Source organism: Phacochoerus africanus, chromosome 15 (genome assembly GCF_016906955.1).
Source record: "Phacochoerus africanus isolate WHEZ1 chromosome 15, ROS_Pafr_v1, whole genome shotgun sequence".
In the NCBI taxonomy this organism is placed as follows: Eukaryota; Metazoa; Chordata; class Mammalia; order Artiodactyla; family Suidae; genus Phacochoerus; species Phacochoerus africanus.
The window spans coordinates 29745901-29773520 of NC_062558.1; the positions used below are offsets into that span (position 1 = coordinate 29745901).

The following is a 27620-nucleotide window of genomic DNA, read 5'->3' on the forward strand; positions in this document are numbered from 1 at the left end:
GGACCCCAGCCCCCCAAACTTTGCCAAGTTGCGGGCGCCGAGCGCGCCCGGAGGCGCGGGGCGCGGCAGCGGGCGGAGCCGCCCCCTGACGCCGGGCCGCGGCGCGCCGGGCCGCCCCCTCCCGGCCCGGGCCGGCCCCGCTGGCTCCGCTCAAAGTTTGCGGCCGCCCCTGCGCCCGCGCGCCCGCCCGATGTATGGGTGATATACTGCAGCGGGTGTCAGGGTGAGGGACGGCCATATTTGCCGGTGCGGCCCGAGCCGTCAACAACAAAAAGTGCGCGGGAGCTCGGCGGGAGCACGGACGGGCGCACGGACGCCGGGGCCGCCTCGCCGCCGTCCGGCCTCGCCGCCGCCGTCGCCCTCGCGGGCCTGGCCCCGCTGCGCCCCGGCGCGCCCCGCCGCTCGGGGGGATGTCTTACAAACCGAACTTGACCGCGCACATGCCCGCCGCCTCCCTCAACGCCGGTAAGTGAGTGCGCCCTGCGGGCCGCGTGCGCCGCGCCCCAAGTGCGGCCAAGTTGAGGGCCCGCGCGCCCGGCCCCGGCTCCCGGGGACCCGCGGCGGCCGGGGGTGGCAGGCACCGGGTCCCGGCCCGGGGCAGCGGGGCCGCCGCCGCCGCCATGATTCCGGCGCCCACGCCGCCAAAGTTCGCTGGTGCGCCCTGTGCCGCGCCGGGCCTCGGGCCGGGCCGGGGCCCGGGGCGCTGGCTGCCGCCGCGGTCCCCCCCACGCCGGCGGCTGAGGGCTCGCGGGGAGCGCGGCGAGCGAGGGCGGGGGAGGCTTTCTCGGCTCCGTTTTCCTCCGGCTTTTGGGCGGCTCGGCGAGGGCCCCTGCCGGCGGGAGTCGGGAGCGGCCGGGCCGCGCGGGGAGCGGGGCGCCGGGAGCGGGGCGCGGGCCGCCCTTGGGGAGCGGGGGTCAAGCCCGGGCGGGGGCCGAGACTGCTGCGTGCACGTGAGCAAGGTTAGGCCACGCGCGGCAGCGCTGCGGGGTGGCGAGCATGCCAAGTGCAGACCGCCCTGAGGGCCCGGGTCCGCTGGGGTCACCGGCGGTGCAGGGGACATCATCGGTGGCGGCTCGGCCTGGCGCGTGGGAGCGGGGTGCCCAAAATGGGGCTCGCGGGAAGGTCCCCTCAGGCGTGTGCGGCAGAATGAGCGAAGTTGAAGACCCGGGGTTTCGGAGTGCCTGCAGGCGGAGGGTGGGGGCGGCATTTCGGCCTGGGGCCCACATTTCGGGGCCCCGCATCTTGAGCCCCCAACTCTAGGTTTGGAAGGTCCCCTCCCGCAGAAGCCTAGGGGCAGTCCTCTCCCTTCCTTGGGGCTGGAACTGGACGGTCCCAGGAAACTCCTCCAGAAGTTGTCAGGCAGCTTTAGGCTGTGCCCAGGGTCTCCTCCCAGGGACGAAAGGCACCGTGGGGAGGGAAGGGTAAAATTGTGGGTTTTAGGGGTGATTTGCTCTTTCCCTTCACTATAGCCCTTCTCCTTTAGACTCTTGGTGGGAAACAAACTTCCAAAAAGCTAGGCGCGTGGGGGCGTGGGGGGGTGTGATTGGCGGGGAGGAGACTGGCGTCTCTGGTCCGAAATGCCACGCTGGCAGTTGTCCGAAAGTTTTGAGCCTTGTCTCCAAATGGTTGACTCCATAACTCCAAAAATCCTAAAGGGGACCCAGAAAAGTAATGCATGTAAATAAATAAATAAATATTTATTTATTTTTTAACTTCTTAGACACAGATTGGGGAGTGGAAAGGGTTAAGATTCAGGATGTGATTGGGTGGGTTGGTCAAATGTGGGCTCTAAGCCTCAAGAGCAAACAGCCACTATTTTCTCTTCAAATGTTCTCACCTCTTCTGGGGTCTGCAAACCTTATAAAGACAAGCTTTGCTGCCCGTAGTATTTCTCACTGCCTCCTTCATCTGACTGTGGGAAGGATGGAGGATCTTGCTGCTGCCTGGACAGGTGGGATATCTCAGGCCTGCCCTGGTACAGTTGAGGCAGGGACCCTAAACTGGGACCTTTGGGGACTGGGGTCACGGTGGCAGAGGCAGCCACTCAGCACCCCTGAAGTCCTGTTCTGGGCTGGCTAGCACCTGTGCACAGATTTTCTTCTTTCTCCTCTGGTGAACTCCAGGAGGAGTGCTGAGGTCCCCAGGTTTGTGGCAGGCTGCTCCCCTCCCTGTGGACCCCTTTGGAAAGCCCGATCTCCCCCTGCCATTTGCATCCAAGATGGACTCTCCGCTGCCGCTCCTCCGGCTTCCTTGTCATCATCCCTCACGCCCTCCAGCCCTGCCTCCTGCTCGCGAGTTGCCAAGCCGCGGCCTGGCCGGCAGTGGCAGTGGCTGAGTTAGACAAAGCCCCTGCCTCCCCGCCAGAGAGCCCCCCCAGGCGCCCCAAGTGGCGGGAAGGCCGCCAGCTCCCCAGGCCCAGGCTGCTCTTTGTCTGGCGTGGGGGTGGGGAGCCGCGCCTGGCCCCAGGAGCTGCTGGCCTCTGCCAATCCCTCCCTCAGCTCTGGGCCCTCCCTGGTCCCCCGCACACTGTGCGCATTGTCTGCGATGCTCCGAGACGGCCGGCCAGCCGTGCTCACGCCCAGTCTGGTTTTCTCTGTGGCCTTCGGCAGCCGCTGGCCCTCCCTGTATCTGCGGGAAGGAGTGGGCATGAGTGGAACTCGGGGCCCTTCTGCAAACTCTCCCTAGGGCCGCAGATACCCTCCCTGCCAACAGCAAGTGAGGCCACTGATTCGGGGTCCCTACCACATCACCCAGGGCAAGTCAAGCCCTGGGCTGTTTCCCATCTCCCCCTCCCTCCACACCCCTAACCAAAACGTGGGGGCTCTCCTTCCTCCCTCTTCCCAGAGCTCCCCTAAGACCTAACCCCAGCATTGCGGAGGAGTAGGATCTAGAGCCTTTAGACATTCTGTTAGGAACCGTTGCCTCAAACTGACGGATAAACTGAGGCCCAGAGAGGGAAGGGCCTTGCCTTAAGTCACACAGCTGAACTGGCTCCTAGTCCAGGCCCTTGCCTGTAGGAGAGAAGATGGGGTCAGGGAGGCAAGAAATGCAAGACAGCAATAAGAGGAGGAGGACAGGTGTCCAGCTCACCTCCTGCCAGGGAGTTGGAATCTTCTAGATGCCTCAAAGTGCTGAACAGTGCAGTTCATCCCCCACCCCTTGCCCCCAGTCTTGGCATTTAGCATCCTGGCCTTACAGAATGGTGTAATACCTTGTAGTGGCCAGGACTTGAACCTGGGTCTGGGATGGCGAAGCCTGAGCTACCCAGACCGCACTCACCACCCACATCAGAAGATCAGGAAATTGGGGTTTGGTTGATGTGGTGAGGAGACCTGGGGTGGGGGGACACCCGCCCTGCCACACATTCTTGTGTTCTGGACACTGCACACTCACAGTTACCTCAGACAGAGGTCCCACATGTGCTCACGTGCTTGTAGTTCCATACCACAGGTGTTTCAGCATCGCTGCTCTAGAGGCGTGGCAGTGAGGCTCCGAGCAGCACAGCGCTGTGCCCAGTCTGCAGCCTAGAGGTGGCAGAATCCATGTTTCCTGACTGCACATCTTGTGCTTGAGCATAAATCCGGGCCCCAGTGGAAAAATTCCAGGGCAGGCTTGAGATTGAGGAGACATCTTGGTTATGGGGCTGTCCCCAGCTCCTGGACAGAGGGACAGGTAGCTGCTTCTGCACTGTGTGGCCTGGGGCAGCGCCCACCCTCTCTGGTCTGTGTTGCTCTCTCTCCAGGGAGGGGCTCCAGGGCTCCTTCCAGCTCTATCAGCCTGAGCTCCTGACTTCCTTCCTCCCTGCCCCTCCCCTTGCCCACACCAGATGAGCAGCTGGTCGGTTTGGCCGGCCTGGCACCAGCTGTCCATCCCCGGGGCCAAGTCTGCAGAGCCTGCTGTGTGCGTGAGAGAGGGACCGTTTGGCTCTGGGGGCGGCAGGCAGAGGGGAAGCTGCTCCCCGGCCAGGCGTGGAGGCAGGCGGGCAGCTGCCGAGGAGGGCTAGGTAAATTCTCCATGGTTACCGCTGTTTGTAATTCTGCAGGACATCCTTTACCCGCTAATGGCCACTCGGACGCCATTACGGGTCTGCATGCTTCCAGCTACTGAGCTGGAGCTGGAAAATTCCCTGCTGAGCATCTCCCAACTGCCATCTGGGAGACTCCATTCTGGGCCTGGCCCTGGCCCCACGTGGCCCCTCTGCTGCGGGCCAGTGTCTCCCAGTAGGGTCTGACCCCTCCTCTCTTAGGGTGCAAGCCATCTGGGCATAGACTCAGACTGTCAAGGCTCTTGTCCCCTCTTTGGGGAGAGGCGACAGGAGCTCAGAGGTAAGGGACTTGTTTGAGGACATGCAGGCTGGGATGTACTCCAGATTCCTGACTTTGTGTCTAGAACACCAGTCCCCCGCTAGGGTTGGGACTCAGAACCTCTCGACTGTCCCCCGTCTTCCTCACGATATAGTCCAGCAGAGGTTAGGGCACAGAGGAAGTGTTAGCCCAGGAGCAGGCCAGCCTTAGTGGCAAGTGGGCTCCTGTGGCAGGCCTGTGGCTCTAGGGTATCAGCCTCTGGGGAGCAGGACCCAGGGAAAGGGGACTTGCAAGGGTTAGGCAGGAAATAGCAGCCGATTTCATCTTTGGTACCAATCTAAACTGAATGGATGGGAAGGATTTCTGTGTTTGATTAGCAATGTCTGCTGTGGTGGTTGGCGTATGTGAAGATCAGGAGCCTATTAGCTATATTTTACCATCAATCATCTAGGCTGCTTGTCAGCCATGGCCAAACCAGGAGCAAGAGTAGGGTTCTCTGTCCTTGGAGATAAAAGAGTACTGTTGATGGCTTGAGGCCTGACTGAGAGTCCTCATCTCTGGTACAGTTAGACAAGGCTACTTGATTATTAACTCCTGTCTCCTTCCCCGTAGCTGGGAGTGTCCACCCGCCCTCCACCAGTATGGCGACATCTTCACAGTACCGCCAGCTGCTGAGTGACTATGGGCCACCATCTCTAGGCTATACCCAGGTACAGCAGTGGGGGTGATGCTCAGGGGGAGGGGCTCTGAGGGCAGCCTGGGCCCTGAGGGGGAGCTGTGGAAGGAGTAGAGATGAAGGAATGGAGCGGTCATCTGAGCCTCCTCAACTCAAGGCCAGGGCTTCAGAACAGAGGGGTGATGGGAGTTCCCTTATAGCTCAGTGGGTAAAGGATCTGATGCTGCCACTGCAGCGGCCTGGGTCACTGCCATGGTGCGGGTTCAATCCCTGGCCTGGGAACTTCCACATGCTGCATGTGGGAGGCTGGAAACTCCAAGAGCCACAGTCTTGTTGGGACTACCAGCCCACATATGTCCCTGGGGGGTTCTCATGCTTGGTTCCTAGGGAAGTGAGGTATGGCCTCAACTCTTGCTCTGAGCTTGGACAGAGGCTGGTGTCAGGGGGTGCCCATTCCCACTCATTCCCCACAAGGTTGTGGCCCCGTCAGAGAGGTGGGGGCCCATGTCCTAGTGGAGTCCGGGTGGGTTTCATAGAGAGCTGGGGGCCCCTGAGTTTCACACCTCGTTCCACCAGTTACAGGACCATGACCCCTACTTGGCAGCCTTGCCAAGACTTGGTCTTCCCACTGGGTTGGGGGGCCATCAGTGGAGAAAGCCAAGGAAGTGGTGCCCAAAGGGGGGAACCCTAAGGCCTTGCCCTTGGTGCCTGGGCTGCCAGCTGTGAGGTTCTCCCCTGTAGTGGCTGGAACTCATGTTCCGAGGTCGCCATGGAGGCCAGCCTCTGGGATGAGGTGGCGGCTCTTGGCCATGCCCTGCCAGGCTGTCCTAGCCCCCAAGGGGAAGTGGGCGCAGACCCCTTTGAAGAGGCGGTGGTGGGAGGACGGTGTCAAGTGTGGCCTGGATAGGCCCCACAGCGCCCTGGCTGTGAGGCAGCGGCCAGAAGAGAGGAAGGGCCACGGATCCCGGAGGAGGCTCCTGGAGGATGCTGAGGAGCAGGACAAGGAGAGGAGGAAGGATTGGGAAGCCAAGAAACAGGCAGCAGAGGAGGGAGGAGCAGGCGAGGGTCTCCTGGTCGGGACACAGCTGCTCTGATGCAGCTGTGGGGAGGGGGACGGGAGAGGGAGGGTTGGGGTGAGGCCTGAACTGGCAGTCTCCGCCCACAGCCAGGCAGGAACCTGGTCTCATTGATCTGGGTGTTTCCTCAGGCTGCTAGGGGTCTGGAGAGAAAGTTCTGTGCTGTGGGCTCTGCCAGTAGGGGAAGATGGATGAATTAAACATATCTGGGGCTCTGGCGGTTTTTATAGTCCTGCCAAACCAGGTGTGGCCTCCATCTCGTCCACTCACTCCATCCCTCAAGCCCGTCCATCCTGCTCCTTCCTAGGAAATTCCCAGTGAACCCTTTGCTGTTGATAAGCCAGTCCTTTTTTTTTTTTTTTCATTTGAGATGATAACAGCTTTCTGTAGACTGCTGGGTGGTTTCTCTGAGTGCATAGGGACTGTAGGGAGTGCCGGCTCCTGGTCTATAATTGTCCCCCAGAGAGGACGAACCTGGCTCTAGCAGAGGCAGGAACCTTGAGAGTTTAGGCCAGGCCACTTTCTCTCCACCATCTGCCCCTGCCCTTGCGAGACTGGCATGTGGTGGGGCCTTGACCATGGCATTGGGGTCAGGTTGGGCTCAATCTATCTGAACTACTTTTTTTTTTTTTTCTCCTCTTTTAGGGCTGCACCTGTGGTATATGGAAGTTCCTGGGCTAGAGGTTAAATCAGAGCTGCAGCTGCTGGCCTACGCCACAGCCATGGCAATGCCAGGTCCTTAACCCACTGAGCGAGGCCAGGGATTGAACCCGCATCCTCATGAATTCTAGTCGGGTTTGTATCCCACTGAGATACAATGGGAACTCCCTGAACCTTTTTCTTTCTGATTCTAGGGAACCGGTAACAGCCAGGTGCCCCAGAGCAAATACGCTGAGCTGCTGGCCATCATCGAAGAGCTGGGGAAAGAGATCAGACCCACCTATGCAGGCAGCAAGAGCGCAATGGAGAGACTAAAACGAGGTAGGTCATGGGCCTGGACTCCACTGTCAGGTGACGCTTTGCTTCTGGCCTAGTAACTGTCTTGAAAGATTTTCTCTCTTGAAAATGGAGGATGATAGACAGGAGAGTACCCCGCGGCACAGGACACAGGGGTTCCTGCCCTGTTACAGAATTACCCTTGGATGTGGAGGCATCAGGCAGCGTGACTGGGTTTGTGGAGTGTAGGCTGTCCTGAGGATCTGACAGGAAGGGTCTTGGTGGCCACTTGTCAGATGGGGTGTCTAAGAAGGGAAGCCCTCGCCCTGCATGCTTCCCTGGGGTAAGGGTGGGTCCATCTGTCTTAGAAGGGAGTCTAGACCCAGATGGTGCAGCTCTGCCCCAGGCCTGCTCTGCTCCCTTTGGCCATCGCTGGCCCCAGGGAGCCCCAAGCCACCCAGTACAACAGGCTTCTCCTCTGGGCAAGGCCAGTGACTGGGGGCTGCAGGGTCCTCTGCTGTCCTCTTTTGGAGCAGTGCCCCAGGAGGGTGTGGTCTGTGCTAGTCTGGGGAGGGAAAGCAAGTAGGCTTTGAAGTTATTTCTTTTCTTTTTTTTTTTGCCATTTCTAGGGCCGCTCCCTCGGCATATAGAGGTTCCCAAGCTAGGGGTCTAATTGGAGCTGTAGCCGCCGGCCTACACCAGAGCCACAGCAACGCAGGATCCGAGCTGTGTCCTGTTCCTTCTCCTGTTGAATTTTTTTGTTTTTGGCTTTGTTTGTTTGTCTTTTTAGGGCAGCACCCTAAAAAGGCATATGGAGGTTCCCAGGCTAGGGGTTGAATTGGAGCTGTAGCTGCTGGCCTGTGCCACAGCCACAGCAACACAGGATCTGAGCCACATCTGTGACCTACACCACAGCTCACGGCAACGCCAGATCCTTAACCCACTGAGTGAGGCCAGGGATCGAACCTGAAACCCCATGGTTCCTAGTCGGATTCATTAACCACTGAGCCATGACGGGAACTCCTGAAGTTATTTCTTGATTAGAGAGGGAGGGCACTGGAGGATGGTACCACAGGAAGAAGGTATTGCACGTGAAGATGTGACTGGCCAGCTGACTTCAGCAGGCAGTGAAATAGGTTGGTTGGGAGTGGAGGGGAGAAAAGGATTTCTATTTTAGAAGGTGGTGGTTCAGAATGTGGTGGCTTATGTGTGAATTTAATTTCAGGAGGGATTCAGGTTTTTTTGTTTTTCTGAAGGTCAGAGAAGTAACTTTGGAGAAATAGGAAAGGGAAACACTTCTTAGTTATAAATCTGGGGTGTACGGGGTGCTGCAGTTGCAGCCGTGACTTCAGTGATGGGCAAGGCTGATTGAGGTCAGGCCCCTACCCAAAGCAGTGGCCTTTACCCAGTTCATGACTCCTTTGTGAAGAGACTAACCTGTTTTGGAACTGGGTTGGGTAATAAGAGCACAGGTGTGGGGAGGGGGACTGGCAGTTAGAGGGTGGAACGAAGAGTGCGTGGAGGAGGGGGGGAGCTTACCTCCAGTCCAACCCTGGGGGTCAGGTGGGCATCATGCCACCCAGTCCTGGTAACTGGGGTGTTGGTTACCAGATTGGAGATGCCTGGGAAGATGCTGGACCCCAGAGACTGTCTGACAGGTGATCTGCAGCCACCCAACAAAGCCAGCAGTTCAAGTCCATGCCTGGATACACCTAGTGACTGCGCCAGGGCAGCCAGGGCACATCCTGGGGAAGCAGCTGGTCCCACAGTCACCCTGACCAGAAGCTGAGCAGGCTTGCCAAGTTTATGTCATAGCAAGTAAAAAGGGTCATAGGGCAAGAGGGAGTCAGGCACCAAGAGGAGCCAAGACTGTTTTTTGTGGTTTTTAATGGTGAAGAAAAAGAAAGATGTTGTGACATGTAAAAATGATGTGATATTCAGACTTTAGTGTCTCTAAGTATTGTTGGAACGTAGCCACACCCATTGCTTACATAATGTCTGCTGCTGTTGTCACGGTAGAGTGGAGTAGCTGTGACAGTGGCTATACAGCCCCCCCCCTTTAAATTAAAATATAGTTGATTTACAGTGTTGTGCCAATTTCTGCTATACAGCAAAGTGACCCAGTCATACATATATATGCATTCCTTTTCTTATATTATTTTCCTTCATGGTCTATCCCAAGAGGCTGGATATAGTTCCCTGTGCTGTACAGCAGGACCTCCTTGCTTATCCATTCTAAATGGAATAGTTTGCATCTACTAACCCCCAATTCCCCCTCCATCCCACTCCCTCCCTCTGCCCTTCCCCCTTAGCAACCACAAGTCTGTCCTCTGTCTGGGAGTCTGTTTGTATAGCCCTTTACAGAAGGTCTCAAAGCTCAGAAGTTCTGGGGGATGAGATTTGTAAGGTGGGGACACCTGAGTGATTTGAGGAGTCACTCACTCCCATTGCCCTCTGGGGGTCAGCTCTTAGAAGGAATAGATTCTCTGATCTTGGATTTCCCAGCCTACAGAACTGTGAGAAATAAATGTTTGTTGTTTAAGCCACCCAGACTATGGTACTCTGTTGTAGCTGCTCAAAATGACTAAAATAAAGGGATTTTTTTTTTTTTTAAGTCTGGAAAAAAAAAAAAAAAGGAATAGATTCTCTTGTGCCTATTAAAATGAGATCAATGTTTCATGAAGTTGAGTAAAGCCTGCCCTCCCCCTCCTAAAGAAACCCAAGCAAACAATAGATAACTCCCAAACCATAGAGATAAAAGATGATGGGCGAATAATAGTGGAATAGATGCTGCAGGTCCCCTGGGGGAAGGACGAAGCAGTGGACCAAGTGAGTAGTTCTCTTGTACCTGAACCAGGCAGGCTGTGACACTGCCAGGTCCTTTCTAGACTTTAGAAAAAATAATGATTTGAGGGCATGGAATCTCCAGAGGGTTTGGCTTAAAAAACTGGGGTGGAGACACACTTACTCTTGTCATCTGGTTGGTAACATAGTTTGAATAGGGAGTAATGAAAAGAGAGCTTCCTGGTTGTCACCTTGAGCATAGAATGAGATTTTTAAAAGAGGAGTTTTGGCTTTGAGGGGTGGGGTGGGATTTGTTAGAGCCTTTTATTTATTTATTATTTAAAGTCTTTTGTTTGTTTGTTTTGGCCATGTCCATGGCATGCGGAAATTTCCTGGGCCAGCAGTCAAACCTGCACCAAACCACAGCAGCAACCCGAGCTGCAGCAGTGACAACACCGGATCTTTTTTTTTTTTTTGTCTTTTTAGGGCCACACCTGAGGCATATGGTGGCTCCCAGGTGAGGGGTCGAACTGGAGCTATAGCTGCTGGCCTACACCACAGCCACACCAGATCTGAGCCATGTCTGCAAGCTACACCACAGCTCATGGCAATGCCGGATCCTTAACCCACTGAGTGAGGCCAGGGATTGAACCTGCGTCCAGTGGATACTAGTTGGGTTTGTAACCCGCTGAACTACACTGGGAACTCCAACAACATGGGATCTTTAACCCACTGAGCCACCAGGGAAGTCTCCTTAGAGCCTTTACTGGCTCTAGTACTTGAGTCATTGGACGCAGGTTTCCTCTGGTCTGAGGGCTTCATGGCTGGCTGTGAAAGGACCCTCCCCCTTCCGCAGTGGGTGCCACTGCTAATGCCCGCCTCTGCTTCTCTTCCAGGCATCATCCACGCTAGAGGCTTGGTGAGGGAGTGCTTGGCTGAAACGGAACGGAACGCCAGGTCCTAGCTGCTTTGTGAGCCTGGAAGGTTTCCCATCTTCTTCCCAGAGAAGTTACAGTTCATCTCCCTTGCTCAGATGAAACTTTGTTTTCAACATGGTAACAATCTGGTTTCTCCTTCCCACTGTCCCTCCCATGGTTCACTAGGCTCTGAACCTATAGTCTCTTAAGATTTGAGGAAAGATTTTGCAGTTGATTAGGATTTACATTTTAAATAGGAACTACCCAGGTGTTTGTTTTTTAAAGCATTGATTCAAAAGATGCACGTAAAAGTTACCTATCTTAAAGCAAACTAGTTTGCCCCCAAGATACAGGTGTCTGGCTTTCCTTTTTTGAAGTTATGTTACCAAGATTGTTCTCTGTTCTTTTTTGTAAACTGATACAACTTGAACGGTTTTTTTTTGTAGTGTGGACTGACAGCACACACTTAACCTAGTAGCTGGTCCCCTTGTTTGCCATACAGTGTAGATTCTGCTTATTGTAACTTCTTTTTTGCTTAAGCATTTGCATGACTCCTAGGTGCTTTGAAGTCAGTTTTTAAAATGCACAAGTTATAAATACAGAAGAAAGAGCAGCCTCCCAAACCAAACCTAACAGGGACCCCCGAAATTATTCCTAAGACTGTACTGTAGATTTCAGTTCTGCCTTTCCTGGAAGTTGATCCAAACATCTGGAAGAAAATGAAACTGTTTGCATCTTTGTATTTATTACTTGATGTAATAAAGCTTATTTTCATTAACAGCTTGTATTAAGATGTGAGTTTCTTGAATTCTTGGTGCTTTTTTTTTTTCTTCTTCTCTTTTTCTTTTTAGGGCCTCACCCACAGCACATAGAGGTTCCCAGGCTAGGGGGTGAATTGGAGCTACAGCTGCCAGCCTATGCCACAGCCACAGCAACGTCAGATTTGAGCCCCATCTGTGACCTATACCACAGCTCGTGGCAACGCCGGATCCTTAACCCACTGAGCAAGGTCAGGGGTCGAACCAGCAACCTCACAGTTCCTAGTCGGATTCATTTCTGCTGCGCCATGACGGGAATTCCTCTTGGTGCTCTTTTTAAGAACAGCTCCTCAGTGAGAGGGGCAAGAGGCCTGTCAAAGGGCATTTTCCGTCCAGCTGAGAAACATTTGTGTGACAATGTCAGCAGCACACCGGTCAAGGACACGATGAGCTGGGATCAGGTGAAGCTGCACTATGGGTGATTTTTTTTTTTTTTTTTTTAAGGGCTGTATCTGCAGCATATGGAAGTTGCCAGGCTAGGGGTCAAGTTGGGGCTGCAGCTGCTGGCCTATGCCACAGCCATGCCAGATTTGAGCCATGTCTACGACCTGTGCCACAGCTCACAGCAACACCAGATCCTTAACCCATTGAGCAAGGCCAGGGATCAAACCTGCATCCTCATGGTAACAAGTCAGATTTGTTTCCACTGAGCCACAATGGGAACTCCCTCCTCTTTTTTTTTCATTTAATGCAGCCATTAAACTTGAGCTGGCTACTTTATGCCATGCTTAGTGGAAGAACTACTTGCCCCGGTACTGGGAAAACCAGGTTGCCTTGGATGTATTGAGGATCCATGTGGTGGTCTAGAGCAGTGCCTTCCAAAGGGACTTTGAGGTCATCTTGACTGTATTCCTTAGGCACTGATCCCCATGTGATGAGGATTTAGTGTGGTGAGGGCTGGCCTGAGACAAAGGAAGGAGACTGTATAGGCAAGAGGCCAGGTCTTAGCCACGGCAGCTCGAAAGGCAGCTTGAAAGGCTAGAGACGGGTCAGCTTGTCTGCATCTCCTTCATGTGCATGATAGGAAATTCAAAAAGGTTAGGGAGGAGTTCCCACCATGGTGCAGTGGTTAACGAATCTGACTAGGAACCATGAGGTTGCAGGTTCGATCTCTGCCCTTGCTCAGTGAGTTAACGATCCAGAGTTGCTGTGAGCTGTGGTGTAGGTCGCAGACGCGGCTCAGATCCTGCGTTGCTGTGGCTCTGGCGTAGGCTGGCAGCTACGGCTCCGATTAGACCCCTAGCCTGGGAACCTCCATATGCCACGGGAGCGGCCCAAGAAACGGCAAAAAGACAAAAAAAAAAAAAAAAGGTTCGGGAAAGGAGATGGAAATCGAAGCCTGTTCCTCCTGTCGGAGGCTCCCCAGATTCCCTTCCACTATTAAGGTTTCTTGTGTACCATTCCAGATACTTCACTTGGTGGCTGCCTTCTAAAAGGAGGTTGGAACTTGGAAGGGCCCTGCACACTGCGACCAGAGGTCTAGAGAGCCTTGCATAGAGCTAAACTTCCAAACCAGGCCACTGCAAGGTGAGAAGAGCCCTAACTGGCTTCCTACAGGTAATCTATTGGGATGCATGCAATCTGGCCTTCACTGAAGAAATAAAGCAAATTCTATGCCTTGACAGTGGCCTTCTCTTGCTGTGTTTTTGTTTTTAATTTATTTTTTTCTTTTTGGCTGTGCCCAGGGCACATGGGAGTTCCCCGGCCAGGGATCTAACCTGCACCACAGCAGTGACAACGCTGGATCCTTAAGCCCCTGCACCACCAGGAAACTCCTCCTTACTGGTCTTATGCGTAAACTCCAAGTGTGTTCTAACAAACCAAGCTACTAACCATGCCTAAAAACTTCTAAACAATTTGTAAGGTCACATCCAGCTTGAGGGATAGTATCAAGCAAATTCACAAACAAATGAGGTTTCTGAAACCTTATCTCTTATAAACCTACTACTTGTAAATTGGCATCTGAGCATGATATGTGTATTTCTACATCAGAGGTTACCGGTCAACAGTGTGTTAAGCTAGTTGGGGAGAGGGGCAAGTAACTTACTAACTCGTAAATCTTTCAGCATCTTGTTTTCTTTTGTTCTCTTAACCTGACATTAAGGCAACTGACACCTATATATCACTGAGCCTTAACCTCCCAGGAGATGACAAAGGGGCACTAAATGCTATTAATGTTTGACCAGTTCTACATTTTTACATTAAAAAATCCCTTATCAGTATTTCCCTGGTGTCAGAGCAGGTTAAGGATTTGGCATTGTCACTGTAGAGGCTTAGGTCACTGCTGTGGAGTGGGTTTGATTTTGCCCTGGGAACTTCAGCAATGCCACAAGCATAGCCACCCCTGCCAAAAAATTTCCTTTTTTGCCCCCTTTTTATGGTTGCATGTGTAGCATATGAAAGTTCCCAGGCCAGGAGTCAAATTGGAGCTGCAGCTGCAGGCCTATGCCACGGCCACAGCAACACAAGATCCGAGCTGCATCTGGGATCTACACTGCAACTTGAGGCAATGCTGATCCTTAATCCAATGAGTGAGGCCAGTGATTGAACCTGCATCCTTGCAGACAGTATGTTAGGTTCTTAATGAGGCTAAGCCATGACTGGAACACCAAAAATTCCCTTATTAACGCTTTTTAAAAAATTTTTTCATTTCTTACTTTTGATAATAAAAAAGACAGTCACACAAATGTGTAGCTTAAAAGGTGACATCCTTCTCACTACTGCCCAGGTCAAGAAATAGAACTCTTCAGCTGCCCAGAAGCTCTTCCTAACCCTGCTTCACAACCACCACCTTTCCTCCCTCAAGAAGTTTGCTGTCCATCTAGAGCAATGACCTCCTGGTGTGTCTTAATAGGTTTTTTTTTTTCCTCCCTCTGGGTCACACCCGAGGCATATGGAGGTTCCCAGGACAGGGGCTGAATCAGAGCTGCAGCTGTCAGCCATGGCCATGCCAGATCCAAGCCACATCTGTGACCTACACTACAGCTCCCGCAACGCCGGATCCTTAACCCATTAAGTGAGGCCAGGGATTGAACCTGTGTCCTCATGGATGCTAGTCAGATTCATTTCTGCTGAACGATGATGGAAACTCCTCTCTTTATAGTTTTATTCTCAAAGTATGCATCTCTCTATAGTTCATCTGTTACTGAGAAACCTTGCTGTCCCTGGAGTCTGTCACACGGTCTCCTTCAGAGGCGCTGTCACAGCGCTGGTGGTGGGGGCTCACCCTGCCATCCCTGGAAGCGTCTGGCACGTTCTTCCAGTCAGAACTCACGGTCCTTTCTCTGGGCACATTTTTACTTGATTCCCATTGTTCTTTCAGGAGTTTCTTTTTCTCTAGTGTTTCCTTTGCTCTTTTTTTCCTCTCTTGCTTTCTCTTCTCTGCCTCTCGTTTTTCTTTGTAAACAGGACTGTTTTCACCATTGTAGAAAACATCCATTTTCTCTTGCAGGATTCTCCGAGCTAGCTTTCTGTTTTGGTCAACGGATCTTGTCTGGTGACACTGTAAGAGATAATATTTCATAATGTGAAAGCCAGTGTGTTCTGGGTGGGACCTCAGGAATCATTAAAGTCAACCTAGTACCTTTCGAGTTGGGGACAGGCCCCCAGAGGCAAAGCCACTTGTCCAGAGTCCTGGTGGGTCAGTGACAGGGCAAAGGCTGTACCCTTTCCAGCTTCTATTAGGCCCCTGCCCTTTCCCACACCCCAGTTTTATTATGTGGCTTTCACTGTGACTGTTCCATTATTAGGAGTGTTGTTTTATTTAGACGAAACAAGAGCTTTCAAGGAACTTAAAGTCCCCAAATAATTTTCAACATCAAGTATATCTAGCTTGTGGCCAGGGAACAAGCCTATTGTGCGTACCCTTTATAAATGTAAACTTCTGTCTGAAGGAGGAAAATAGCCTCTTTATTACCAGTTGACTGACCATCATATTCACTATGTAATATCTCTGTTATTTTGGCCAAATGCCTTAAAAGGTCTTTGAAAAAAGACAGCCTGTGAAATTAGGGTAAAAGAATAGCACTAAAAGCAAATTTGGAGTAAATTATATAAAATAAACAAATTAACTCTGTCAGGTTTCAGAATTTTACTTGTTTCACTTTTTTCAAGGAGGAGAAGAAAAGTGAGGTTTTAACTAATAGGTCCTTGGCTCAGAAATGTGGCAGTGAAAAACACCTGTTAGGAATAGCGTTTGGGTTCTGGGCTGATTCCTGCAGCTGTAGGAACCTCTTTGTGCCTCAGGTCCCACACCATGAGTATGGGCTTGTGAGGACTGAGAGTTAAGTCAAATGTAAAGTTGTTAGAACAGTGCTGACCACGTATTCATGTGACACGGAAGTGTTTGCTAATAGTACCACTAGTGTAGACCTGCCTCTGCTCTCCACCTCACCACAAGGCAGGTGCTGCCTCCAGGGCCCTCAGGAAACGGAATGGACTGGCAGTTCCCCAGGGGCAGCAGGGCTGCTACCAAACCAGGAAACCAGAGAAAGCACTGCACCATTCCTAGAGGTTCAGACTCTGTTGACAGCTGGCAATAGTCTGATCAGAGGCTGGTTTTGTTTTAAGGTCTACAGGCAGCTGCGCCCGGCGGATTTTTTTTTCTGATGGCTGAAAATTTGCCTCCATCATCTCAGTCCTCCAGGAGGGTAAATGTCACTGACATTTACCAAAGAGGGAATGGGGGGACACGGAGGATGTGATCATCTGAGTAATCAGGCTAGGGGCTGAGACTGTGGGTGGACTGCTTGGGGACTAGAGCCCAAAGCAGTGCCACTGGGCTCTGCAGCCACCCAGCAGCCCAGTGGCTCGACAACCGTGGGGCCTGCCAGGTTCAAGGATGGAAACAATAAGAGCCTGGCTACAAAGGATCCTGGAAGGAGGATCCTGGAAGGAGGCTCCTGAGGCTTCGGAGGCCCTCCCTGGGAGGAGTACACAAGGTGGGGCACCAGATCCCCAGTCCCTCTGGTGCTGGGGCCACAATGAGAACATGTGTCAGCTGCCCATCATTTTCACTTGGGAGAGATTGGGGACCCCGCCACCTCCTTTCTCTACCTTGACCACGATGCCCGAGGGGATGTGCCTCAGCACCACGCAGTTGCTTGTTTTGTTGGTTGCCTGGCCCCCTGGACCATGTCCTTTTACAAACTGCTCTTCAAGTTCACGCTCGTCCAGGGAGAGCAGAGCAGGGCGGTCCTTCTTGCCCGCTGCCTGCACTGGAGCACCCGCTGTTCCCGGGGATAGGAGCTCCGGCTTTTGGCAGAGCCTGAGCCCCCTTGGCACCGTGCATATCCTGGCCAGGTAGGTGGGAAATCGGAGCAGACCCGAGGTGCTCATAGCAGCTCTACTGCTCAGAACCTGAATGGGACAGAAAGGACATTCCTTCAGCCTGGTTTGCTCTCAAGATTATACTTCAGGTTCTAAGACCATCTTTTTTTTTTCTTTTTACACATGCACCTGTGGTATAAGGACATTCCTTCAGCCTGGTTTGCTCTCAAGATTATACTTCAGGTTCTAAGACCATCTTTTTTTTTTCTTTTTACACATGCACCTGTGGTATATGGAGCTTCCCAGGCTAGGGGTTGAATCAGAGCTACAGCTGCCAGCCTACAACACAGCCACAGCAATGTCAGATCCGAGCTGCATCTGTGACCTATGCTGCAGCTTGTGGCAATGCTGGATCCTTAATCCACTGAGCAAGGCCAGGGATCAACCTGCATCCTCATGGATACTAGCTGGGTTCTTAACCCACTGAGGCACAACAGGAGCATCCTAGACCACCTTTTCTGAACCACTTCAAGCGAAAGCCACCCATCTGGCTGGTGGGGGATTTAGAAAATTGGTGCAGGCAGGTTACTCAGCAACACACACTTCCCTCCAGCCTCACATCACCTACCATGGTTGGGCTCAGCAGTACATGCCCTGCCAACTGATAAACAGTTTCTTATTAGGGGCCAAAAATATCTTCAAAGCACCCAAAGATGCTGCTTTCTCAGGAAGGAGGGGGTTTGACTGTGAGAGTCAAAAGAACAGGGCTGTAATTTGATAAGAAAATATTACATAGTACATCAACCAGGAATTAGAATCAGAGTCAAGTGACATTATTTAAGCGTATGAGAGTCTTTGAAATCAAAATGGAAAGACGACAGTATGTGCTAGTCTATTTTATAGCTGAGCTTAAACAGTCTGACACAGTAAATATCACTATCAATCAATGTCATGATTGTTGGTTTTTTTTTTTTTTAATGTTTCCAGTTTCATGGATTTGAATAGGAACATCTGTTCCCTCGGAAGCTCTGCCAGTAACATGATCCAACTGGTACTCATCATGAGAACTACCGAGTCAATGGATTTTTTTTATGAAGGTGCCTGGTATCTAGGTTCAAAATACCATGCAAGGTATAGAGAGGGATGTGAGGTCAATGAGAGCTAGACGCTGCCTTCGTGGAGCTCACAGTCTAGTCAGAGAGAGAGAAGCTATTGAAAAAGAAAGTGGTAGGTGCTGAACCAGCCATCTCGGTAACTATCTGAGCCCAGCCTATGGCTGAAGGGGCTTAGCAGACAAGAGAGTAGTACAGAGAATGAGGGCCGGAGGGTATGGGGACTCCCACACGCCTCTGCTTCTGTTCCAAGGTGAGGAAGGCAGGGGATCTGAAAGGGATCACCTTTCCCGAGACTACATGCTCCCCACGTGAACAGGGAGGGGGCAGTCACAACCCATTTTCTCATCTGGAAAATGGGGGAATAGCCCTCTTCCCACGTCCCACGCAGGCTAAGTGTGAAGTCAGAGGAAACTGTATTCCGGAAAGGGCTTTGTTGATACCTCTGAAGGCAGGAGGCTGGTTTTGAGCAAAATCCCTGTCCCCCAGGTGGATATGGGGAACTGCGAAGGTGCCACTTGCTTATACTTCCTGACTGAGGATTATGCAGGCCCTGAAAACGGCCTCCTGTGAAGGTGCCTGGTATTTAGGTTCAAAATACCATGCAAGGTATAGAGAGGGATGTGAGGTCAGTGAGAGCTAGACGCTCTACACAGCTTCTCTTACCACTTGAAACCTTGTAAATTCTAGCTCGTGGCAACTGGTCTCTCATACAGATAGGAACTGGCATTTCCCTAAACCAACTTCTGCAGGCAAAAGGAACGTCACATCCACCAGATTATGTCACCAGCTTTCTCTAGGCTCATTTACCTTGTGCCCACCAACAGTTCTGACTGCTAACATCCATGGGGCCCAACATCGATCTCTAGATAAGCACTCAGGAGGCTTACTGCAGACAAATGCTGTTAGGCCTTGCTTCTTTCCAAATAGGAGCATTTCCTGTTACCTGAAAGCTAAGTGCCTATCTTAATTATCAGTATGGATGACAGTGGTGGTGTTTAGAATGGATATGGTATGCTTCATCTCTATCTCTACTATTTCTATGGAAAAAAAATATAACGAGATGTACTTTTCAAGCCTTACACCAACGCTAGTTTTCAATTCTATGATTGTTACAAGGGTTTGAACTTATACCACCTTCTTTTTTTTTTAGGGTCACACCCGCGGCATATGGAGGTTCCCAGGCTAGGGGTCTAAAAAGAGCTACAGCTGCCGGCCTACACCACAGCCACAAAAACATCAGATCTGAGCCTTGTCTGCCACCTACACCACAGCTCACGGCAACACTGGACCCTTAACCCACTGAGTGAGGTCAGGGATCGAACCTGCATCCTCATGGATACTAGTGAGGTTCGTAACCTGCTGGGCCACAATGGGAACTTCCTGAACTCAAACCTTTGTGAAAAATATGATGTTGGGCATGTTCTGTCCCAGCGGGTGATAACTGAGGTGGTCTTGGTCGGTAAGGTGCTCTGTGGCTACCCAGGGAGATCTTTTGAAAGAGTAGGCTGGTGAAAGTGGTGATTTAAAAACAGGTTTTATTTATTGGGTGTGACATACTTCAGTGTATCCTCAGGAAAAGATACACAAACGATAAGCCCAGGCACTTTGAAATCTCTGAAACAAAGACTCTGTTCTCCTCTCAATAAGCCTAAGTCAGTGTCCAAAGTTTCCCTCCCCTTATATCTGCTTCCAGTCCACAGACAGAATTCCTCTCTGTACCAGGCAGTGTCTAGTCCCTGGATTAGGTTTATGATGGAAAAGGAGCCCAGTGCCTCCCTTGGGCCTTCTCTTCTGTTAGTAAATCTGACCAGGCAGGACAGTGGTAGGATACAGTGCAGTGACAAAGAAAGAAAGCAGGTCTGAGACAGGGCGAAACTCCCAGACAAAGGGTGGAGAGGAGAACACTTTCATCAGCTGCTTTGTCACCAGCCCATGGGGCTTCAAATCTAGCCAGCTGTCCTACTTCGGAGCTGACACGCACACGGGAAGGCCTCGCGCCCGATTGGAGTTCAGGAAGGCCCCCAGTGTCCAGTTGCCGGCTGCTTTGTTTAACAGCTAATTCCGACAGCCAACCGGACGATTCCAAATACTTTTAGTATCTCCTGGGGCTCTGGCTCTACTCCAGCGACAGCTAAAAATGACAAACAGACCCAAGGTTCCACTTCCCCAGAGCCCAGAGGAGAATATGGACTGATTTCAGTTTTCATGGTATCCACAGAGCAACCCATAGTCTTTGGGGAACAATAAAAACAACTCAAATGACAGTTCATCGAGACATTAAAAAAGAGAAAAAGAAAAATGGAAGCAAGCAATGTGTGTAAGGGGAAGCCAGGAGGCATGACCGTGTGCCTGGCTTACTTGCCGCCTCTCCACCCTGACTGGTCTCAGCTCTGCTTTTCCTTGGAGGGCCATGTCTGCACCCAACAGCTGACTGCCATCTAAGTTAAAGCATCCTTCTTGGTCAAGTTAGAGATAACATGGCCTTTAGGGTGGGGGACGTTCGTTTGTCCAGTGAATATTTTCAGGCGTGGGCCTCAGCATAAAAGTACAGGCCAGAGCCCAGGATGGATCATGTGCTGTAGAGCAGTGGTTCTCCAACTTCACTGCGCCCCCCACGCCCCCCGACTGCTGGTCGCTGGGAGTCCAATTAGGTGCCTTTTTTCCTGACTGGACCCTGCCGGCACACGGTCCCTCCTCTGGCTCCCACAATCAGCCCAAACCCAGACAGATGCCTGGCAAACGGAAGGCATGTTCACCTCTAGACTGTGGCAGGTGACAGGAGAAAACAATCGGATTTCAACTGGACGCAGTGAGGTGAGGCTTATTTTGACACCACTCAAAGGCTCCGGAGAGCTGTAAGGGGGCCACTGCCTTTCCTTTGTGCCTGTGACAGAGAGAGGATACTTGACTCTGTTTTCAGGAAGGCATAGGATTTCAATCTCTGGATCCACCTTCTGGATGCCATTTGCCTAAAATCCACTGTTGAAGTACAGATGTGGAGATTAGCCGAAATGGGTGCTTTAGGAAGGATGGTTGTTAAAGCTCTCATGGCTCAAACTTTCACAAACAGAAAACCTCCCGGGGGTCCTGTTAAACAGGAGACAGCTCGTTAGGTCTGGGATGGGGCCTGAGAGCCTGCATTTCTAACCAGCTCCCAGGTGAGGCGGTTGCTGCCTAAGTCCTGGCTCTGGGGCCTGACTGCCGGGTGGGAGCCCTAGGATCATGATGGCAGTGATGGAGACGGAGAAGGTGGCAAAGGAAGACATTTAGAGAAAAGAATTAAATTACTATCGAGCTGAGCTAAAAGAGAAGGTGAAATGGTCACAAGGGGATTGAGAAACTGGGTCATCTGAAAAAAGAACACCAAAAACGCTGCTTCTGTTACATTAATGTTCTAGAACAGCAATGTCCAATAGAAATACAGTGCAAGCCACATGTGAAATTCTAAAATTTCTAGTAGTCACAGTCAAAACTGTAAAAAGTGACCGATGAATTGATCTATTTAATCCAACATAGCCCACGTATTATTCTAACATGTAATCAATATAAAAACATAGTGATATTCTTTTCATATGAGGTCTTCAAGATCTGAGGTGTGGTCTCACTCCCAGCACATGTCAGTGCGGACTAGCCATGCATACCCAAAGTGGCTATTGCACCGGCTGAGGCAGCTTGAGAACCCTGCTACTCAGAGTGTGGTCCCAGGGCAGCAGCAATGGCATCCCCTGGGAGCTTGTCAGGAGTGAAGGCCCTCAGGCCCTTCCCCAGACCTTCGAAATGAGAACTTGCATGTTCACTGTATCCTCACGTGACTCAGGGGAACATTGAGTTTTGAGCAGCAGAGGACACAGGAATTAGCAAGTTCTTCCAGCCGCTAGGACAGACAATTTTTTTTTTTTTTTTTGCTTTTTAGGGCTGAACTCTCAGCTTATGGAGGTTCCCAGGCTAGGGGTCAAATCAGAGCTATAGCTGCCAGCCTATACCACAGCCATAGCAATGCAGGATCCAAGCCGCGTCTGTGACCTATACTACAGCTCAAGGCAACACCGGATCCTTAACCCACTGAGTAAAGCCAGGGATCAGACCTGCGTAGGACAGACACTTTTTGTCTTTTTTTTTGCCATTTCTTGGGCCACTCCCGTGGCATATGGAGGTTCCCAGGCTAGGGGTCCAATCAGAGCTGTAGCCACCGGCCTACGCCAGAGCCACAGCAATGTGGGATCCGAGCCGCGTCTGCGACCTACACCACAGCTCACGGCAACGCCGGATCGTTAACCTACTGAGCAAGGGCAGGGACCGAACCCGCCACCTCATGGTTCCTAGTTGGATTCGTTAGCCACTGCGCGTCGTTAACCACGACGGGAACTCCCGGACAGACACTTTTAAAAGCTATTGTTTCTGGAGTTCCCGTTGTGGCTCAGTGGTTAACGAATCCGACTAGGAACCATGAGGTTGCGGGTTTGATCCCTGGCCTTGCTCAGTGGGTTAAGGAACCAGCATTGCCGTGAGCTGTGGTGTAGGTCGCAGACCTGGCTTGGATCCCACATTGCTGTGGCTGTGGCGTAGGCCGGCGGCTACAGCTCTGATCCGACCCCTAGCCTAGGAACCTCCATATGCCACGGGAGTGGCCCAAGAAATGGCAAAAAGACAAAAAAAAAAAAAGAATAAAAAAAAAAGCTATTGTTTCTTAGGTGTGTAATATTTCCAAAGCTGAGATCGGAATTCGGGAGTGCTGATTACCTGCTTAGTCATGGTCCTGTTTCTCCCGCCCCCATAAGAAGATTAAAATAGGTCTGACCACAACGACCTAATCAATGGTGAAGGACCTAACACAGTGAGCTTGAACAGACCGACTTGCAAGATTAAGCTTTACAAAGACAACACGGCCACCCCATGGCACCAGAAGCTAAGTGAGAGAATGATTTTCTGGGAACTGCTTAATAATAATTTGTTTTAAAATTGTGTTAGGTGCTCCTTATTGAGTGGGAGTTAAGATAAAGCAGGCTTTCTCTCTCTTTCACGTCTAGCTCATCCTCCTGTTCTAGCTGCCTGAAATCCTTAGGAGGGCTGCAACACCTCCCCAAACAGAGCCACGGGGAATTTTAGCTCAGGCTTGAAACAGACTCTGTCATTCCCTAGGCTGGGGGATCTACACCTTCACCCACAGTAAGTGTTTCCAGAGAGTTATTTCTCAAATAAGAAAAGCAGAATAGATGGAGCAGGAAAGGGCAACAGAGCTGTCATCCTTGATTTGGGGGGTTTGGTCTTCATTTAATAGGCTTGCTGCTGCACAGTTCAAGAGACAATGAATAAAGTAAAGAGAAAAGCTTTCGATTCATAAAATACCAACATTCTGTTCTGCTTTTCTTTTTAAAACAGAAAACTTCAAAGCCACAATTACACCTGTCCTATTTGGATGCATCACTGTGACTCTGTTCTATTTATGGCATCTCACAGGAACTTTATAATTTATCAACTACACTATTAAAATAAGACCGCAATAACAACATTCCACATTTTCCTCTCAAAGTCTCAAATACATTATTACCACTAATGATGTGTATTTTTTAAGGACTTACGTTTTCAAAGTATGTTCAAATACATTATTGTATTTCATACAAACATAGGAAAAAAGGAATGCATACTTCCTGAAAAGGATTATTTCAGGAAGACTTATTTTGGAAGAATATTAGATAATTTTTAACTAAATTTATCCTTTCTATCACTTGCTTCTTTACCTTTCATAGCATCTCCAGATTTGTTCTTCCCTAGCTCCTTAAAACTGTTAGTTCATCTTCTTCAACTTTCTCTTCTTTGGCCACAGTGTCCAAAGAAGAGATCCCACAGTTTGATGTGGGAGTTCAGTTCCCAGACTGGGGATTGAATCCAGGCTGCAGTGGTGAAGTGCCGAGTCCTAACTACTAGACCACCAGGGAACTCCTTCAACTTTCTATTCTTGTTTTGCCCGTGAAAGTCCATGCTATTTTGCTTCTCTTACTGTTTTGCCCCTGAAAGTCCATGCTGCTTTATAGTCAGCGTGACCTGTGTCAACATCAACTCCACAATTTATTCACTGTGCAACTCTGGCTGCATTTCTGCATCTGTCAAGTGGAGGCAATACCACCCTGGGAGAGAAGAAAAAGATACATGCTGCCACAAGTGTAAAATGCCTTGGCATCCTTTACTACAAAGCTCAGGAACCTCTGGCTAACATACCATATAAACCATGGTCTTACCCCATAAGCCCAATCTGAAAACTGATTATTTCATGGACTTTTATTTTAGAAGCTCAGAGTGAAAAGGTATATAGAACATGACCTGCAAACTATTTTACTTGGTATGGTCCAGTTTAAGAAATACTTGGGAGTTCCCATTGTGGTTCAGTGGTAGCAAACCCGACTAGTATCCATGAAGACTCCGGTTTGATTCCTGGCCTCGCTCAGTGGGTTAAGGATCTGGCATTGCTGTGAGTTGGGGTGAAGGTTGAAGACACGGCTCAGATCCTGCATTGCTGTGGCTGTGGTGTAGACTGGCAGTTGCAGCTCTGATTTGATCCCTATCCTGGGAACTTCCATATGCCAAAGATGTGGCTCTAAAAAGAAAAAAATACTTGGAAACCACGAAATTACTGAAGACATGCTGTTTGGTGAGGTCACAATTGTGGTCTATGAAATCAGGTATCAAAGAGATAATTATGATGCCAAGAATACAGCCTGACTTCCCAGAAAGTTCAAATTGAAAGATTAAAAACTACCTTCATCAAAGCAAGTCCTGGTTTAAATATAGAGATCTTTAAGAATTATCCAACATAGTTGGAAAAATCACAAAGGACAGGAAAGATGAAAAAAGTCATATTTAAAGATATACCTGAACATTTCCTTTCATGTTTAATGGTTGAACTAAGTTTCAGAGTTCCTCATTTTTGCTTGGAGAACTGCCCTCCCCAAACCCCTACCAATGACAAGCTGTTTGGATATAAAAATAAATGACACAAAGTAACACCCTGGTTAACAGACATGAAATGCCTCAGGCCATAAGTGGCTACTATTACTTAATAGCCCAATCTTAACCTAATCAGAGTGAAAGTGTCAACTTGAAGCCTTCATGGCAAAAGAGAAATACTTGGGGAATATGATGTTATAAAATCATATGGTGATCATACCCTTATAAAAGGCCATAAAATAGTGGTGTAATCTTGCGTACAAGTAATGCAAAATCTCCAGTATGAGGACAGGGAGGGGGAGGGTAAATTAGATGAATCATTATTATACTCAATACATACTTGAATTTCTGAAGACTTCTACTTCTGTTTTCTATATTCAGAAATAATTTCCATGGACTTTATTTTTTATCTGTTGGCCGAGACTTCGGTATGCAGAAGTTCTCAGGTCAGGGATCGAACCCATGCCACAGCAGTGACAATGCCGGACTTTTAACCTGCTATATACCACGGAGAACTCCCTCATTAGCTGTTTTTACAAAGCTTTGCTATAGTCTAATTTGCAAAAGTCAATTCCCACTATGAATTTAGAAATATTAAGACCCTACCAAAGAGCTTAACCTAAATTAAAAAATATGGTGTGCATAACCTTACCAAAATATTTCACATCAGTTGGTTAATAACTCCATTAATCAGAATACTAGCTCCTGAACATGTTGGCTTATTAAGACATTAACAGATTTTTTTTGAAAGTTATCTAAAATCACACTGCCAGGAGCTCCCGTCGTGGTGTAGCGGAAATGAATCTGACTAGGAACCATGAGGTTGTGGGTTCGATCCCTGGCCTTGCTCAGTGAGTTAAGGATCTGGCACTGATGTGAGCTGTGGTGTAGGTCACAGATGGGGGCTCGGATCTGGTGTTGCTGTGGCTCTGGCGTAGGCCGGCAGCAACAGCTTCCATTTGACCCCTAGCCTGGGAACCTCCATATGCTGCGGATGTGCCCCTAAAACAAGACAAAAAAACCCCAAACAAACCCACAATTATAATAATAAAAGCACACTGGCAAATACAAAAAACAAAAACACACTCAAACTAAACAAAGTCCATTTGATTTTGTAGCAAAAAGCAATGATCTCCTGTCTCTTGTATTGTTAATCTACATTACTCGATTTTTTTTTTTTTGGCTTTTTAGGGCCTCACCCTCTGCATACGGAAGTTTCCAGGCTAGAGGTCAAACTGGAGCTGTAGCTGCCGGCGTACACCACAGCCACAGCCACAGCCATGTGGGATTTCAGCAGAGTCTGCAATCTACACTGCAGCTCACGGCAACGCTGGATCCTTAACCCACTGAGCGAGGCCAGGGATCAAATATGCATCCTCATGGATATTAGTCAGGTTTGTTACTGCTGAGCCACAACAGGAACTCCCCCGTTACTTGATTTTGGACTTAACATTTTTCTTGCAAGAAAACATACCTCCCTCTGCCTAGACCTGTCTCAGGAATTCCCGTTCCCATCTTTCTGTGAGTGCAAGATTCTCAAATAGAAATTTTGTAACCAACTGAAATTAGTGATAAAACTTTTGTGTGGGGGGGGCTTGAAACATGGTCACTGAAAAGAAAGCCATGTGCTTAAAAATAATTTGATTTGGGAGTTCCTTGGAGGTCTAGTGGCTAGAGTTTGGGTCATTCACCGCCTGGGGTTCAATCCCTGGTCTGGAAGCTGAGATCTTACTTCAAGCTGCTACAAGCAGCAAGGTAGAAAAAAAAATTTTTTTTTTTTTTAAGTTTTGGTTAAGTATTACACATACAGTACTGATTGGGGATTTACACAACTGGGGAGGGAGGATTTATTTAAACTTGAAATGTTTCACATATGGAGTTTCGGGCAGACTGAATTTTTACTGTTGAAACAAAATTGCTAGGTATTCTTAAGAGGCTCAGATCAGATGGAAGGTCTCTTGATAGATTTGCTATTCCAAGGGCAAATATCTTCTCCATCCTAGCTTCTCAACGACAGGGCTAGCAAAGTCCCTTTCTTGTGTGCTCAGGTCACCTGAAGGGAAATCTAACAGCTAGAAGTACCTTAAAGGTTAAGAACTTTTCGTCTGAAGAACAAGAACTGAACAGCGCGTGTAAGACGGGCTGGGGGCCCACGGGGAGGGATGCGGGTTCTCCTTGGTCCTTCCAAAGGACTGGCAAGAGCAGAACACCCACCATGCCTGAAATAAGCCCTGCTGCTCACTTACAGCTCCCTAAGGCTCTGCCTAAAGAGTAAATGAGCATCGTTCATGTGCCCTCGGGCCTCGGTGGAACTGTTTTCTCCACAAAAGTGGGCTCTCCTCCTCTCCCACTTCAGGTCCGAGAAGAGCCCTTGCCAATCCCCACCAGCCTAGGGTAAACCAGGTTCAGGGAAAATTTAGCTCAGGGGTCTGGGCTGGCTTCACCTCACCGCCAGCAGGGCCTCAGGTCAATGAGCTGAGCGATTCAGGGTTGCGAACTGGGAAACACAGGGGCACTAGTTCCCAGTCCTCTCTAGGAGCCCCTGACGATCGTGGGCAATCGTGGTACCTGGCTTCTCCGCAGACGCTTACCTGACCTCAGGAATGGCCTCCCGCCCCCAATGTTCTGGGGGAACCGGAATCATCGCAGGACCGCGAAAGCAAACGCGATCCCGGGCCTGCGCACGCGCGGTATTCCTGCCGCAGCCCCCGCTCACCTGAGTCCCCTCATCTTACTAACTGCGCATGCGGGAAACAGAGGCTACTTTCCCGCGTAGCTGCAGTA

At 50.3% G+C, this 27620-nt stretch overlaps 2 protein-coding genes across 4 annotated transcripts; one reads left to right on the forward strand and one right to left on the reverse strand.

Moving 5' to 3' along the window:
* Window positions 1-113: 113 nt before the first annotated feature.
* CDK2AP1 (cyclin dependent kinase 2 associated protein 1) lies at window positions 114-11473 on the forward strand. 2 transcript variants are annotated; one of them, XM_047761642.1, is made up of 4 exons: window positions 114-465; window positions 4917-5014; window positions 6911-7037; window positions 10673-11473. In XM_047761642.1, exons 1-4 carry the CDS (start codon window positions 411-413, stop codon window positions 10738-10740), a joined length of 348 nt encoding a protein of 115 aa, XP_047617598.1. In that variant the 5' UTR covers window positions 114-410; the 3' UTR covers window positions 10741-11473. The 2 variants fall into 2 exon arrangements, with proteins under 2 accessions (XP_047617598.1, XP_047617599.1); XM_047761643.1 differs by lacking the exon at window positions 114-465 and adding an exon at window positions 941-959.
* Window positions 11474-13168: 1695 nt separating this feature from the next.
* Window positions 13169-27582, reverse strand: MTRFR (mitochondrial translation release factor in rescue). Of its 2 annotated transcripts, XM_047760053.1 has the most exons (4): window positions 27428-27582; window positions 20651-20778; window positions 16567-16869; window positions 14596-15013 (listed from the first exon to the last, which is right to left on the reverse strand). In XM_047760053.1, exons 3-4 carry the CDS (start codon window positions 16846-16848, stop codon window positions 14654-14656), a joined length of 642 nt encoding a protein of 213 aa, XP_047616009.1. In that variant the 5' UTR covers window positions 16849-16869; window positions 20651-20778; window positions 27428-27582; the 3' UTR covers window positions 14596-14653. The 2 variants fall into 2 exon arrangements, with proteins under 2 accessions (XP_047616008.1, XP_047616009.1); XM_047760052.1 differs by lacking the exon at window positions 20651-20778 and having other exon boundaries at window positions 13169-15013.
* Window positions 27583-27620: the final 38 nt, after the last annotated feature.